Source organism: Leishmania braziliensis, chromosome 30, assembly GCF_000002845.2.
Source record: "Leishmania braziliensis MHOM/BR/75/M2904 complete genome, chromosome 30".
Classification (NCBI taxonomy): domain Eukaryota; phylum Euglenozoa; class Kinetoplastea; order Trypanosomatida; family Trypanosomatidae; genus Leishmania; species Leishmania braziliensis.
Genome location: NC_009322.2, coordinates 916,680 through 932,099, shown reverse-complemented (window position 1 = coordinate 932,099; position 15,420 = coordinate 916,680). Strand labels below are relative to the sequence as shown.

Genomic DNA, 15,420 nt, shown 5'->3' with positions numbered 1-15,420 from the left:
GTCATGTTCTCCGCCTGCTCCTCGTTTGCATTCCCCTCTCTCTGCTCCCATACCCGCCTCGCGTGGGAGGCGGGATCGTCCGCGGAGATTGCAAAGAAAGGGGCCTCATACACACCCTTCCAGAGACACCCGTGCATATCCACATGTATATAAATACCCCTTCGAGACACACCAGACGACTTGCCTTTCATGTGTTCTTTGTCTCCATGCGCTGAATCCTACGTGTGCCACGTCACGGACAAGCCAAAGGGGCAGCCGCAGCGGCTGCCCGGCTACCCGCAGGAAGAACACAACGCCAACCTCAACACGTCAAAGACTGAGGTACTCTCCTACCTGTCCGTCAGCAGCCATGCACCAGCCAGTGAACTCAAGGGCAGCGGCGTAGAGAATGCCTCCACGAGCGGCAGCGGCTCTTCAGACGAGGCGCCGGCGGCGAGCATCTTAGGTACGGAAGGGATGGCGCCTGTGGCTACTTCAGAGTCCGCAGTGAGGACTACCATGACCACGGAGGCACTTTTGGTCTTTCCACCCCAGCCGCTGCCTGCCGAGGAGCAGGTGCCTCCGGTCTACGCAGAGGCTGAGGAAGCCCGCGGGAAGGCGGCAGAGCGAGTCACCCACATGTCTGCCGAGGAGCTTTCCTCCTCCGACCGCGGCGGCATGGCGGCGCTGGTGAAGCCCTTCACTGGCGCAACTACGTCATCGGAGCGCATTTCGGCTGTCGAAGGGGGTTCTCCTGGTATTCCAGTGGCACCGTGCTGTTCCTCGGACCCGACGCAGGGGCCAGCAGTGTCGAACAGCATTGCAGAGGCTGCGTCGCGCTTGACGGAGAGGGAGAACGATAGATCTCGTGTGCTGTTGGGGCCTATCTCCAACGCGTACGTCAGAGGCTATACTCTGAGCCAGACGGCCTCTTCCTCGTCGCCGCGCTCGCCGCCAGCCCACCTGGTAGTACACCGCTGCACACCCGAGCGGTCGACGGGGCCGATGTGGGGTACAACACCAGTAAGCCCCACGGGCGCTGTGCAGTGTGAGAAGCTAGTGCACTTGCCTGTCGGATCGAAGAAAAAGTATGAGCTGCTTAGTGGCAGCTCCAGGACGACACCGCGCGGAACAACCTCCAGCGTGCCAGCCCTCACCTTCACGTCGCGGTCGATGCCAGCCTCCACTCATGCGCCAATCGTGTCGAGCATGACGGGCTCTACGACGGCAATGGTTGTAGTGCCGACGGAGGCATCACTCCAGGCGACGCATCCATCGGAGGACACCATGAAGGACCTGGTCAGTCACCTGGACCGCCACTCGTTCGGATTTCATCTCCGCGAGATGTTTCAGCGCGCTGACTTTGCAGGCATGCATTGTGAGGTTCGCCGTGGTGTGCGAGAGAGTACCGCCTTGCAGGAGTACCGACGTCTCTTTCGTGTCCTCGCCAAGAACAAAGACTCCATGAGTGTGGAAGATTTGCATGAGCTGCTGTTGATCTTCACGCCGTGCGGCGTGTCACTTCGAGAGGGGGCGGACTTTTTGTGGGAAAACTGCGGAGGCAAGTCGTCCTTGACTTTCCGCGACTTCCTGCAGTACGGGCCGGCGCTTCGCGCGCGCCTGCAGGACTACGAAGTTTTTGAACGACTGCCGATCCAGCAGAAGCTGATCACCACGCACGCACGCGTCCTGCCGGGTGTGTCGCCCTCGAAGGCCAACCCAGCGCGGTTGCAGCTACTGCGCGTAGCCGAGCAACAGGTGCAGGGCCAGCTACCGCGGCACACTCGTCCGCTACGCTTGTATGAGGAAATATTCCTCGTCGACTACCAGCAGCGACTCCACGACGCAGCGCTTATTCCGGCGAGCGACGTTCCACCACAACGACTGAAGAGCGACTACGCGCACGAGTATGGTCAACAGCAGTACACGCGACCGCTTCCCCCGCTGCCGCAGCTCTCGGTACCCGTCTTAATGAAGGAGGACATGGTATGGTGTCACACAGAGGCGGTGTGCTCTCCCAACAGCGACGCAAGCGAGGCGGCCAGGCATGCTGCAGCGGTTGGGAAGCCAGCTACGGTGTTGCACGGTAAGAGTGAGCACCAGGCAGTGTCGCGAAACAACCGCCTCGCGGATGCGACCAAGGCTCCAGGCAAGGCAGGCAGTCGCACGGCGAGCAAGAAAAAAAATGGGCGGGGCAGAGAGAGGGTGTGCGCAGCGTCAAGCATGGGCGCCGGAGCGACATACGGCGACAGCAGTCGTCAGACTGGGTTGGTTTTAGAGCGCTCTGCGGTCGTCGTGCCGCATCAGCCTCGCCCGCAGGAGCAAAAAAAGATGGGGCGATTTGTCGAGGAGGAGTACTGGGAGCGGCGCATCATGGATGACCACCTCATCACTCAGCTTCAGTCGATGTACAGGACGCCATAGCAAAAAAAAAGTGTTTCTCCTTGGTTACTCTGGCTTTTTGCCTTTCTGCGCCTCTTTCCCCTCCTGTCTTCCTCACTCTCCACTAGGTTTCTCGTTTTTCTACTGCAACGCATATGCGCGCCGCATTGGATACCCTTCAACACTCCGCTCTCGACTTCGCGGCTCCACAATTCGGGTGTATGTTCAGCTGCGGCGGCCAAAGAAGGAGAGAGAGCGAGCGAGAGAGGGCCGAACGAGCGAGAAAATTGCACAGGGGCATTTGTGTGGGCGAGCAGACGGTACCGTTTCGCACGAATCCTGACGTCACTGTGTCTTTCTTTTCTTTCCTGCGCTGTTGCTGCACCGAAGAGCGATGCGGGTGTTTGACTGTCGTCGTTGCCATCGTCCTTCCTCGCGGCCCCCGTGTCATGGTTGGCATCTCTGCTCCACTCTCTTTTCTGTTCTCTTTTTTCGCCTCCTTTTGTTGTCTCGATTGTACCCCAGTTGCACTCTTAGGCACAACTTGGTTGGAATTTTTTTTTGTTTTGTTGTTCTTGGCACTTTTGCCTGTAGACGTGTATACACACACATGTATATACATATGTGCGTGTGCGTGTATCTACGTGCATTCCGCACATCACATTCTGTAATGGGTGGAATGCACGTACAGCTGGGACGCCTTCCCTCCTCTTCCAGCTCCTAACACGCACCAACGCAAACAGCCCTTGGACAGAGGCACATTCTCGTTCTCTGCTCGCTGCTACATGTCTTATAGCCCTCCCTCGCTTACGCTCTCTCGCGCGCGCTCTCTTTCTCGTCTTCGGCTTCATTGGCATCTCTTCCCCATCCGTGTGCTGCGTGATCCCAGCAGCCCGGCTCTCTCTTTTCCGGTTTCTCGTAGTTCTTTGCCCCTGTACGTTCTGCTGCATCTACTGAGGGTGACAGCTCGACTCCACCGAGCCGCATCCCAACCCAAGGCGCGGAAGTACTTTTCCCTGCGTCCGACATGTTTATTATTGTTTCCTGAAGTGATGCAACGCAGATTAACACACGCTCATGCGACGAGGTGCATAGAGTCACTTCGCGGCTGGAAAGGGGAAACGGTCCCTGCCACAGACTTCCACTGAAGACATTCAAGCAGCGCGCGCACATGCAAGAACGAGAAGAGGGGTACGGTTGTGCCCACCTTGTGTGTCGAATGTCCTACTTGTGTGTGCTCTGTGCTTGTCCCCTCTTGCTCCTTTGTCTCCAGAGCGAAGTTCGCAGAAAAAAAAACGATATGAAGCCGTATGACTGCCCCGCCTCTCCTCTCCTCCTCCTCCCACCTTCACTTCCACTCGATCCCCCCAACCCCCACCCACCCACGTCCTGTTTCTCTTTGCCGCTGGTACCCCCCCCCCCCCTCCCGCCCTTCTCCTACTGGATCGTTCCAATACCGCTCTCCATGCGCTATTCTCTCGCGCCTCTCACATGAACACCTACGCACCTACACTTCTTATACCAGGAGATTCTCTCCTTCCTCCCTCGTCCGTCGTCCTCCTCCGTGTAAAGTGCACTTGTCTCACCCTTCCCTGTCTTGAACCCCGACCTTTTCCTTTGTTTCCCTTCCCCCACTCACCCACCCCCTGCATCCACTGTCGTAGCACGCGAGTGTGCCTCTTTTTTTTTTGCGTGTGTGCTCGTGTGTGTGCCGCTGTTCAACGGTACAGCTGCAGGCAGCAGCAGTAGGGCCATCTGTAGTGTGAATCGATAATCATGTCTAGCGACCAAGACGACCACCGGGGCGAGATGATCTCTGCGGAGGACCAGTTCAATTTTGACATGGACGCTGAGGCGGAGCTAGAGGAGATGAAGCGGCAGGTGGACAGCCTGCAGGAGGACATGCAGCTCAAGGCGCTGCAGGAGTCGGCCGCCAAGGACGAGGGCACGCGCAAGACGGCTGCTGCCGCGGGAGGAAGCAGCGGACAGGCCAGGACGAACACCTCCATCTTTGTTGGTGACCTTGACTTGAGGACCACGGATGCAGATCTGCGCGTCTTTTTCGCCTCCTGCGGCGCCATTACGCGCGTGACGGTGCTGAAGGACCGCCAGGGAAACCCAAAGGGCACAGCCTACGTGGAGTTTGAAACCGAAGCCCAGGCACAGGCGGCTGTCCTCAAGGATGGGCAGTCTCTACACGGAAAGCCGCTGAGGGTAGCAATGAAGCGGGACAACATTCCTGCATTCCAACGTGGCCTGCCGCGTGGCGGTGCGTACATTCCGCGTGGTAGAGGTGCGGGCAACCCGATGCAGCAGCAGATGGCTGCCCTGGCCATGATGGCTGGAATGATGACCCAGGGCTTCAACCCGTACAGCATGAGCCGTGGCCGCGGTCGCGGTCGTGGTCGCGGAGGCTATTAGGTCCTGTTTCTTGCGTGCTAAGAAGCACGGGCCCGCCTCACTGCTTGCGTGCTGGTGTGCATGCGTGTAGGTGATCTTGGCCGTGCTCACCAGTACACACGTTCACCAAAGACGTCTTAGTCTTTCAGTGACTTTGTTGTCGCTCTCGCGCATGCACCCCCCCCCCTCCTTCTCCGTTTAGTGGGACTGTTGTGCAGGGCTTCGCCAGAAGGATGAGAAGAGAACATATTGCCACTCTCCTGATCCTTCAGCGTCTCCCCTCTTTCCTCGTAGTGCTGAGAAGTACATACGCCTGCTCCGTGCACGCACAGGCCAGTGGAGGCTCACCATAGGGAAAGAAGGAAGCAAACGCACAACACCAACGAACCACCCTCTACGTGATGAGCTGCTGCATCCTTCCCTCCCCCCACCCATACATGCATACGTGCCACTTACACACACCTGGCAGCGGAGGCCCGCGTAAAAGGGGACCAGGAAAAAAAAAAAGAATGCAAAGACGCCAATTGTAGCACAAAAAAACCAACCAACGAAAGAAAATATATACTGAGCGTGAGTGACCTATACGGACACACACACGCACACACGCTTCCAGAGTTGGTACAGTGCATGCATCTTTCTTGCATACCCCCTTCCGCGCCTTTCTTCTCTTTCATTCTCACACTTTCCCCTCCAAGCTGCTCTTGTCGCCCCGGAAGCGCTGTGTGGTCAGCGGGACTAGGGGGAGGAGGGGGGGGGGGCAACCGAAAGTAGAAGAAGCGGAAGAATTGTAAGTCGCAGCGGAACGTGTGTTTTAGTGTCTGCAGCAAATGTGCTGCGGTAGTGTAACTGACCTAAATGCTGCAGAACGCGTCATCGCGTCACACTCTAGTGACGGCTCCTCCTACCCCCGCAGGCTGCAGTGACGACCCCCCCTGTCGTAGCACCTTTGCGTGTGTTGTGCCGCCTTTTAGCGTTGGTACGCAAAAAAGCTCATCGTATAGGCGCTCCTTCCGACACGCTGATGGCTCATTTAGCTGTCTCCCCCTCTCTTACGCCGATTTCTTGGTTCCTCCTCCTTCCCTTCTTTCCTCTGGTTTGTACCTGATGCCCCCGCTCTACTCGCGGTATCCTGTGTGGGCGCATCAATATTAATGGCGCCATCACGGTTCCCCATCTCGTGCTGCACGCTGGGCCCCTCTTCTTTGCGTCACGCGGTTACCTCCACGCAGGCAGCGCATAATCGGGATTGTCGCCCCCTTCCCCCATTTTGTGTTCGTTTTCTCTTTTCGTCTGTTCTTTGTTTTCTTCTCTCCTCCATTTTGGTCGCTTTCAGGCGTACTTCACGAGAAACAAAACGGAAGAAATCCCCCCCCCCCCACACACACACACATAGACACATACACATCAACGGATCCACAACGGAGTAGCGCGATACCCTCCCTCCCCCATCCCCCTCACTCCCCCGCCTGCACTCGAACAAAGCTTAGAGTAAGCTTTTCGCCTCTTAGGGCAACAGCAGAGACCGAGTGAGTAGTGTCTGTCTCCGCCACCTCTCTTTTTTTCTTTTAGCATTCTCTTGCTATGTTTTGACTTACACACTCCCACCTCTTCTTACATTAAGCGTCTTTACTGTTCTCGTATGCGTTTCATGGCGACTCGGAAACTAGACTGCTTGTGGCCAGTGCCAGCGGACATCGACATTGCTCAGAGTGTCGATGCCCAGCCGATCACGCGCATCGCCGAGTCCGCCAGCATCCTTCTCTCGGAGCTGAATCCGTACGGCAGCACTCGCGCCAAGGTGAAGTTGAGCGTCTTGAGGCGTTTGGAGAGCAGTCCAAATGGCAAATACGTCGTGGTGGCGGGCATGAACCCCACCCCGTTGGGGGAAGGAAAGAGCACCACCACGATCGGCCTCGCCCAGGCGCTCGGTGCACATCTACACCGACCCTGTTTTGCATGCATCCGCCAACCGTCTCAAGGACCGACCTTCGGCATCAAGGGTGGTGCCGCGGGGGGCGGCTATAGCCAAGTGATTCCGATGGAAGACTTCAACCTGCACGGCACAGGGGACATACACGCTATCACCGCAGCGAACAACCTCCTTGCCGCCGCACTCGACACCCGCATCTTCCACGAGCGGACACAGGACGACGCCGCGCTTTACCGACGTCTCACGGCCGAGCTGAACGAATTCACGCCAATTATGCAGAAGCGGCTTCATAAGCTCGGCATACACAAGACGGACCCCAAGGCGCTGACGCAGGAGGAGCGCGTCTCCTTTGCGCGACTAGACGTCAACCCCGATACTATTTCGTGGCGCCGGGTCACCGACGTCAATGACCGCTTCCTGCGCGAAATTGAGATTGGGCTGGGCAAGGCAGAAAAGAGCATCACCCGGCGCACGGGCTTCGACATTTCGGTCGCGTCCGAGGTGATGGCAATCCTGGCACTGGCGGACGATTTGGCTGACATGCGTCAGCGCCTGGGCGCGATCCAGGTGGCCAAAAGCAAGGCAGGAGCACCGGTGACGGCTGAGGATGTGGGCTGTGCTGGCGCCATGGCGGTACTGATGAAGGATGCGATTGAACCGACACTGATGCAGACGCTGGAGGGGACCCCTGTGCTGGTGCATGCGGGCCCCTTTGGCAACATCGCACACGGAAACAGCAGCGTCGTTGCCGACCGCATCGCCCTCAAGCTGGCCGGTGTGAACGGATTTGTATTGACGGAGGCCGGTTTCGGGGCCGATATGGGCTGTGAGAAGTTTTTCAACATCAAGTGCCGCACGAGCGGGCTGAAGCCGGATGCGGCGGTGCTCGTGGCGACGGTGCGCGCACTGAAGTTCCACGGCGGAGTGGATCCAAAGAATGCTGCCCAGGAGAACGCGGAGGCCTTGCGTACCGGCATGAGCAACCTCCTTCGACACATTCAGAACATTCGCAAGTTCGGGGTGCCGGTGGTGGTGGCGCTGAACCAGTTTAGCACCGACACGGCGGCGGAGCTGGAGCTGGTGAAGGAACTGGCGATGCAGGAAGGCGGTGCGGCGGCCGTTGTAGTCACTAACCACTGGTGCAAAGGCGGCGCCGGGGCTGTCGAGCTTGCCCAGGCGCTCATCCACGTCACGGAGACGACGCCGTCGAACTTTCAGCTGCTCTACCCAAACAGCGCGTCGCTCAAGGAGAAGATCGAGACGGTGTGCCGCGAGATCTACGGCGCCGCCGGTGTGGAGTACCTCAACAACACAGAGGAGAAGCTAGCAGACTTCGAGAGGATGGGCTACGGCGACTTTCCCGTATGCATGGCGAAGACGCAGTACAGCTTCTCGCACAATCCCGAGCTGCGCGGGGCGCCGACCGGCTTCACGGTCCCCATTCGCGACGTCTGCGTCAACTGCGGTGCGAGGTTTGTGTTCCCTCTATTGGGCGACATCTCCACAATGCCTGGTCTCCCAACGCGACCGGCATACTACAACATTGACATCGACTGTGAGACGGGCAAGATTGTGGGCCTTTCGTAGCAAGGGAGTGGGTTTTTGTCGGCATCGCACAGGTAGGTGTTTAAGTTTCAGTAATGGGTGCGCCCATCAGTCGTGTGCTGAATGCGATGCACTGCGCCAGTGCTTGAGAACGAGCAGCCTGCCCTAAGCACCAAGACCGATAGACGGAGGTGCACAGGGAGAGTGAGGGAGGACAAATGGGGCACTGTCTTTTTTTGTTTGCCTTGTGCAGATGAGGGGTTGATTGACGGTAACGGCTTTCCTCCGCCATCACACGGGCGTAACACATGCACTCCCCCCCCCTTCTCTACGTTTGTCGGAGTGATTCTTCACTTTTTCGCCCTTTCATCTTCGTTTTTCTCTCGTACGCTGTCACTGGCACCCCCTCTGCTGTTTTTCTCTGTTGTCTCTTGCATGTTCTGCCCCCTCCCCCCCCTCTCTCCCTCTCCCCTTATCGCACGGTATCGAGGCTTCTCCCATTTCTCTTGTTCCCAGGGAACCTCCTCGTAGTCGACCACCTCCCCCCCCTTGCCCGTTTAGCTCTTTGGCGCGTTTCTGATCACTCTCTTGTTCTTATCGAATACATCTGCATGTGCTTGCTTCTCTCTGAATCCGTGTGTATGCGTGTATACACATTCCTTCTCTGTCATGTTTCGGGCTTGGTTGTGTCATGCTCAGTACCATCGTATTCGACAGTTTTCTGGGCTTCCCCTCTTTCTCGCTCGCTCCCCGTTGCTGTGGACGTCGCTCTTTTCTTTTCCCCTTCTCTTTCTGTCGCCACTCAGTGTAGCGGTGGTGCCCACCACTTTTCTTCCCTACTGCCTCCACTCTATCGTGTGCGGCCCCTCTCTCCCATCTTCATCATATGGTGTGCTCTTTTGATGGTGCCCGCGTGGGCGCACGCGTGGCCCTTGCACCACCTCTTTTTCTTTCGGTTGTCAAAGCACTCCTCAGATTTTAGCGACGTGGGTGGGTGTGGGCGCCTTGGTTGACGAGACGTTGACCACAAAGCACCGATGTTCACTAGTCTGCACACATGCACCACAGTGGATGGGGGTGCTTTTTTTTTTCTGCGTCTTCGAGCGTGTACGCATGTACTTTGGCGAAGAAGAGGGTAGGGAGGAAGGGCGGCGGAGAATCATCAGTCTTCGATCGGTATCGACGCCGCCCGTACGTGCACACATGGTAGCGCATTCTTTATATTCGGTCTCTTCTCTCCAAGACATGCTGCCGTGTTTTCATGCCTAAATTTACGTGAACTTCCCTCCTCCCTCCTCACATGAACTGACGCACGGGCATGAAGGGTAGGAGAGCGGAGGTGGGCGGCTTTTTTCGGTCACCGATGTAACAGCCGATGCACACGGGAAGGAAACTGTACATGTCACCGACGACGTCAAGCGGTAACGAGTTGGAGTCCCCTCTGTGTGGAACAACGCAAGCACTCCCTCTCCCCCCCCCTACTCCCACAACATCAAATTGCGCGCTGATCAAAGGCAGCGTACACGTATAGGCCAACGATTGCCCGAGTTGCCTAGAGGGTGTGGTGAGTAGATTACTGAAGACTGCACAGAAATGGCTAGCAGTCCACCACTCTGTTGATCCTTCCTGGTTCACCTCTCTGTTCATCGTCACGCGTAGGGGGATGCATTTTTACCTCTCGACTCCTCTCTCCCTCGTTCTTTATCGTTAGAGTTTTCGTGCGCGCGCTCTCTCTCTAGCGGCGTCTTTGTTGAACTCAAGACACCGCTTTTTTGCGCTTCCTTGCGCTTCTAGACGAGGCATTGGAGGGAGACGGTGCATCGCAGTAATGCCGCAGTAGTGCACGGTGCGCGTTCTCTTTTTCGAGCAAAGTTGAACGGAAAGCCGGTACGTGTGGACACCAACCACACTAGCGGCGTTGCTCACGCCACTTGTCGAGAAAGCAGCCACTACACGGACGCTCTAAAAGCTCCGTCCCCACGAACCATTCGTTGCCTTGTGGTGTGAGATATCGGCTTGTGCGCGTGCGTGTCAAGATTGCCCACCACAAGTCTCGCGTTCATGCACCGGGGGCAGTGTTACCGCAGCGAACTGGACACGTAAACGGGAAGGGGGGGTCACGTGTTCTTGCAAAGCCGAAATAGATAGCGTCAGCTGCTTGCCAAGGATCGTGACTGCCTTCTCCTTTCCTCTGTGAAAGGAGAGACCGGAGGTCGATAGGGTTCGCACGGCTCTCGAGCGACGACCCATCCGCTTAGGAGACGCCGATACGCACATACGGAGCTGTGTCCGGCGCGAAGGCGCGACTCCTCTTCCCCCAAAAAGCAGCGACGTCCTCAGCTTAGACGTCGCTTGAACGAGATGCTCCCGCGGACACCAGCAGGAGTCGCAAATGACGGGATTGCGCCGCCAAACACGACACTGATTCCTGTGCTTCTAGGCTGTGGGCTGAATTGGGCCTCGTTTGTTGCGTCACACCCGTTCGAGGTGAAAGGTCTGACTTCCGCGCTCGTCGCCGGTGGGGGTGGCGACAGGAAAGGGACTGGGGAGCAGAACGCACTTGTGCTGGCGCAACTGCCAGTGGCCTCCGTAGTGACTTCTCGTGCTGTCCTTGAAAGGACCTTCACAAAGTCGATGGTGCACCCCTTGGCAAGTCCGGACGTGATGCGCAGAGTGGAGCACATCGCCACTGTGTGGTGCCTGCATCCGTCCTCGGTGTACACGGCGACGCTGAGCTGGTCGACGGAGGGGAGCGAAAGCGTGAGCACCACGACAGTGGAGCTGAAGGTGCAAACGGAGGACTGGTGCGCGCCACTGGACTTGCGCGCGGTAGTGCTGCATGTACTGGACCACGGTTCTCTTCTCTTCCATCCCGAATTCACGCGCTGCATCCTTGCACAGGGCGCGGAGAGGTTCATGTTTTATCTACCGCCGAACCCCCTGGAAGCCACCACAGCTCTCCCGTTCATGCTGGAGATGTGGTACAACGGACTTTTCTCACTGCCGGAGTCCCTGAGATTAGGACCACAGCACACGGCGATGTTTTTCTTACTCGCCAACGGCAACACACGCTACACGCTGGACCTCGCACCGGAATCACCCACCGCGCCGGTCACCTCGTCGACCCACCAGCACGACACGGGGACTTCAGAGCCTGCAACACACCGCGAGGCCACGGTGCCATTGTATCCTTGGCGTTGCCAGAGCAAGGTTCGGCGCGTCATCCGTTCCGGCGCGTACGCGGTAGTTGTCCACGATAACCCTGCTGGTGTCATGGAATGCCTGCAGCGGGCGTACTCCTATCACGGACACAACAAGAGAAGCACGTGGCTTAACGACGTTTTCATCAGTCTTATGGGTCAGTGCAGCACCAGGAGCATGGCGTCCAGCACAGACGCCGCCGCCTCGCAGGCTGCCGAGTCGGACAAGCCACACAGCGTGCGACTTCTGTGCATTGAACTGGTGGAGAAGGCAACGGGTGAAGTAATGGCGGGCTGCTGTGGCATAGCGGTGGGGCGTGCCTACCACGACTACACCATGTATACGCTGCGGCGGTCCAAGGAGAGCCTCGGCACCTTCTTGACCAAACTTATCGGCGAGGCGTTGCAACAGTGTGGGTACACCCTTTGGTACTGGGGGTTCTGCGTAGAGTACATGCAACAGTACGAGCGGCACTTTGGCGCCGTCGAAATGCCGCGGGACGTCTTTTACCGTCGCTGGGTTGCAGCACGCGACGCTGTGCCCGAATTGACCATTGCGACTTACCTACAGTCTCACAGGGGGATGGTGCCTTACTACGAAAAGACCAGCACGCTGGCCCATAGTCAATCCTAGCTGCGTACTCACACTTACACGCCGTGCAAGTCAATCCTCTACACGCGTGTGTGGGTGTCCTCGCTCTTTTCGCGACTTCTGTCTTCTTTGCTGTTGTGCATGCATTTTTGTTCGTTAGTGTGGCGCAGATTCCCTTTCAGCGATTCTTTTTTCCATGCCGCTGTGCTCGCCACTGTATCTGTGCACCTCAGCCGTCGTTTCCCTCTGTCACCTCTCTGTTGGGCAGTGCGACCGTTCGCCACAACACCGCTCATTTTTTTCGTGTGCGTACTTCCCCCCTTCCCACTAAATTCTGTCACTCTACTGTGTGTACACTTTTGAGAGAAGCCGCTCATCGTGTGCTGGTAGACCTCCCTCTTCCCTAGCGAAGTGTGCAGCCATTCGCTCTTTTTCCCTCCCCCTTCTCTCTTCCGGTGCGGTTTAGGCGCTCTTTCACTCTTTCTCCCCCCTCTCCACATCTCCTCTACCTCTTCCTCTCCCTCCTACCAGCATTGTCTTCCCTGTGAAGTTCTCTGCTGTACCCTATCAGTGCCTCTTTTTTTTTTTTTGCTCGCTCACTCTTCCTCGAAGTCGTGAGCTGGAGTTCACTTTCCGCTCTTTTCTCCGTCTTGGCTGCTGATGTGGAAAGCGCCGCGAATAGTAAGGCCACTGAACACACGCACGTGCGCCTCTGTTGACTCTCAGTCTCCTCTCTTCCACTTGATGCCTCAGTCTGAGCTCCCTTTCTCGCTCTACAACCCCTCCTCACCCTCTCTCTTTCTCTTGCTCGTTTCTTCCGTCCTACACCTCCCCTGGTATACATCTGGGCTACACCGCTGTTTTTTCCACTTCCCGTGCTTTGACCTTGATGACATACATCCACCCCCCCCCCCCCACCACCACCCCCACACACACGCACACGCGCACCTCGCATACCGAGCACGCACTAGAATCTACTTGACAAGTATCCCCTACATACCCCTCGCCCTGCCTCCTTGATCTCAGGCTTTTTTTCTTTACCTATTTTACTTTGGCCTCGCTGTAGTACCCCAATTGTCTCGCGATCACTTCTCTCGCCTTCTCCACTGTTTTACCTGCCATTTTTTTTTTTTCACCTATTTCCTGTATCCCTCCTCCTCTACCCACACCTTCTTCTCTTTAAATCGACACCAGGAACTCATGTCGGCCATCGCGAAGGAGTTCAAGGGGCTCACGGCAATGAATGTCCTGGCGTGGCACCGCCCCGTCGCGTCTGGCACTATTTTTGCCTCTCTTTTCACCATATGGGCTGTCTTTGTCTTCGCCGAGTACACCCTGACAACGTTTGTGTCTCGCATCGTTTCCATTACCCTCATCGTTGGTGCCGCCGCTGCCCTGACGAAGCGCACCATCGTGGCCTCGCCCGAGGATGTGACCGCTAGCATGGACCGTGTTTACGAGTGTGTGCGTCCGTCCGTGACCAAGGCGGTGGACTGCATGGTCTGTCTCCTCACGTGGCGGGACTACACGACGTCTGCCAAGCTCTTTGCGTGTACCTTCGTGACAGCCTTTCTGGGCAACTGGATGAGCGACACGACACTGCTGCTGGTTGTCCTTCTTGTTGCCTTCACAGCCCCAGTGGCGTACGAGAAGAAGCAGAAGGAAATTGAGCACGCAATGAAGCAGGCGCAGGTCTACGTTGACAAGTACGTCAGCATGATCAAGACACACGCGGTGTCGAAGAAACAAACGGTGGAGCAGCAGCTGCAGGATATGGAACGCAAGGCACAGTAGAGGTGCACGGGATGGGGATTAGCGTACCTGGCGAGGACAGGAGACGGCTAGACAAGGCGCACGTTTGTTGTGCTGTTTCATGACTAGTCGGGGAGGGGAAAAGGAGGCGAGGCCCTACAGACGTACTAATGGACGGTCAGAGGGCTTTCAATCGGACGCAAGGCGATTGCACGCACGCAGTGGGCGCGGCGAGGGCATGCAAGGGGCGGGTCCCGCAGCGATGGAAGAGGTGCAGAGGCGGGTGCCGTTCTCTGGTTGCGCGCGCGCACACACACACACATAGACCCCTAGCCATGCATTACACCTGGGTGGACACCCTCAGACCCGCATGCAAAACAAGGCACGAGAGATCACCACAATCAGAGCCTAGCGCCTAGTTTCCTGTGTGTTGCTCATACGAAATCGCTCTTTTTCCTTCATTGTTCGTTGACTGATTGTGCTTGCCTCTGCGTGTATGTGTGTGTGTGTGTCTATGTTTGTGCTTGTTAGCGTGTCTCCCCTCCGCAATCGGCTCTCTGTCGTTTATTTTGCGTACTTGTGGAGGTCGTACTCCTTCATGGGCTCCTTCCTCTACCCCACCTCGCTTCCCCCTTTCTTATTTCCTTGCCCCTGTCACCACCTCAGTTTTTTCACATCGTTTTCGTTCGTGCTTCATTGCTTAAAAACAGTCGAATGAACCACCGAGGACTCCCTCCCCCTTCTATTCTCGTTCCTTTTCCTCCGAGCAGCGTCATCGGTTTGCCTTGTTTCTCACGCTTGGTATCCGGGGTCCAGTACCCCCACGCTTTGTGGAGAAGCCAAGCAGCCTGCAGCTTGCCCCTCGAACATGGCTGTGCGGACTCTTGGCGCCAGTGGAGAGGTCTGGGCTGGCGCTGTACCGAAGAGAGGTACGGCCATGATGACGTTTGCGCGAGCTCACCACGGATCGTGCCGACGATTCAGCGAGTCGGCGCATCCACCTGCCTCTTTTCTGCTTGCGCCGCGCTGCGCGTAGTGGAATGGCAACGGGGCTGAGCAACGCCTGTTGGTGCTGGGTGGTGGGCCCCGGCTCATTGAGAGAGCTGCAGTGTAACACAGAGACATCAATAAACTGAGGTTCTCTGCGTCTCTCTCTATGCTGAGTTGCTCTTGGTGGAATAGGGTGGTGCAAACGTTCTGGTGTCTCTTGTGTCTTTCTATGAGTTTGCACGAGTATCGCATTGAGCGTTGAATTATGTTTATGTAGTACATCCTCTCTTTCATCCCCCTATCCAGTCATGTGTGCTTTCTCGTCTATTCGTATCGTATAGACTCAAGGCAGTGGGCTGAGAGAAGAGGAAGAGGAAAGGGGAGGGGGGGGGAAGTGGAAACAGCTGACGTTCGATCAGCAAAAAAAAAAATGCGTGCAAACGTGCAGAGACAGAGAGAGAGAGGCCTACCGCAATGTATACGCGTAGCCGCTGGGAGCCGCAGTTTTTGTTGTTGTTCTTCTTTTTTTTTTTCGTCGCGCTCTCCCACGTCTCAAGCACACACGCGCCCGTACTCACCCGTCGCTGGTATCTTTTGCGCGTAAGCTGACTCGTACGACAAGTTCACTTCACCTCTCTCCCATCGTTTTG

General features: G+C 56.9%; 5 protein-coding genes across 5 annotated transcripts; all 5 read left to right on the top strand.

Moving 5' to 3' along the window:
• Nucleotides 1–189: 189 nt before the first annotated feature.
• LBRM_30_2570 (conserved hypothetical protein) lies at nucleotides 190–2,403 on the top strand (the record flags this gene model as incomplete). Its single annotated transcript, XM_001566833.1, has 1 exon — nucleotides 190–2,403. The coding sequence occupies one exon, from the start codon at nucleotides 190–192 to the stop codon at nucleotides 2,401–2,403; it is 2,214 nt and encodes a 737-aa protein (XP_001566883.1).
• Nucleotides 2,404–4,137: 1,734 nt separating this feature from the next.
• LBRM_30_2560 (putative RNA-binding protein) lies at nucleotides 4,138–4,782 on the top strand (the record flags this gene model as incomplete). Its single annotated transcript, XM_001566832.2, has 1 exon — nucleotides 4,138–4,782. One exon carries the CDS (start codon nucleotides 4,138–4,140, stop codon nucleotides 4,780–4,782), a length of 645 nt encoding a protein of 214 aa, XP_001566882.1.
• Nucleotides 4,783–6,409: 1,627 nt separating this feature from the next.
• FTHS (formate--tetrahydrofolate ligase) lies at nucleotides 6,410–8,278 on the top strand (the record flags this gene model as incomplete). The annotated part of the gene is made up of 1 exon (XM_001566831.1): nucleotides 6,410–8,278. The coding sequence occupies one exon, from the start codon at nucleotides 6,410–6,412 to the stop codon at nucleotides 8,276–8,278; it is 1,869 nt and encodes a 622-aa protein (XP_001566881.1).
• A 2,319-nt stretch (nucleotides 8,279–10,597) lies between these two features.
• LBRM_30_2540 (conserved hypothetical protein) lies at nucleotides 10,598–12,070 on the top strand (the record flags this gene model as incomplete). Its single annotated transcript, XM_001566830.1, has 1 exon — nucleotides 10,598–12,070. One exon carries the CDS (start codon nucleotides 10,598–10,600, stop codon nucleotides 12,068–12,070), a length of 1,473 nt encoding a protein of 490 aa, XP_001566880.1.
• Nucleotides 12,071–13,228: 1,158 nt separating this feature from the next.
• Nucleotides 13,229–13,822, top strand: LBRM_30_2530 (reticulon domain protein, 22 kDa potentially aggravating protein (paple22); the record flags this gene model as incomplete). The annotated part of the gene is made up of 1 exon (XM_001566829.1): nucleotides 13,229–13,822. The coding sequence occupies one exon, from the start codon at nucleotides 13,229–13,231 to the stop codon at nucleotides 13,820–13,822; it is 594 nt and encodes a 197-aa protein (XP_001566879.1).
• Nucleotides 13,823–15,420: the final 1,598 nt, after the last annotated feature.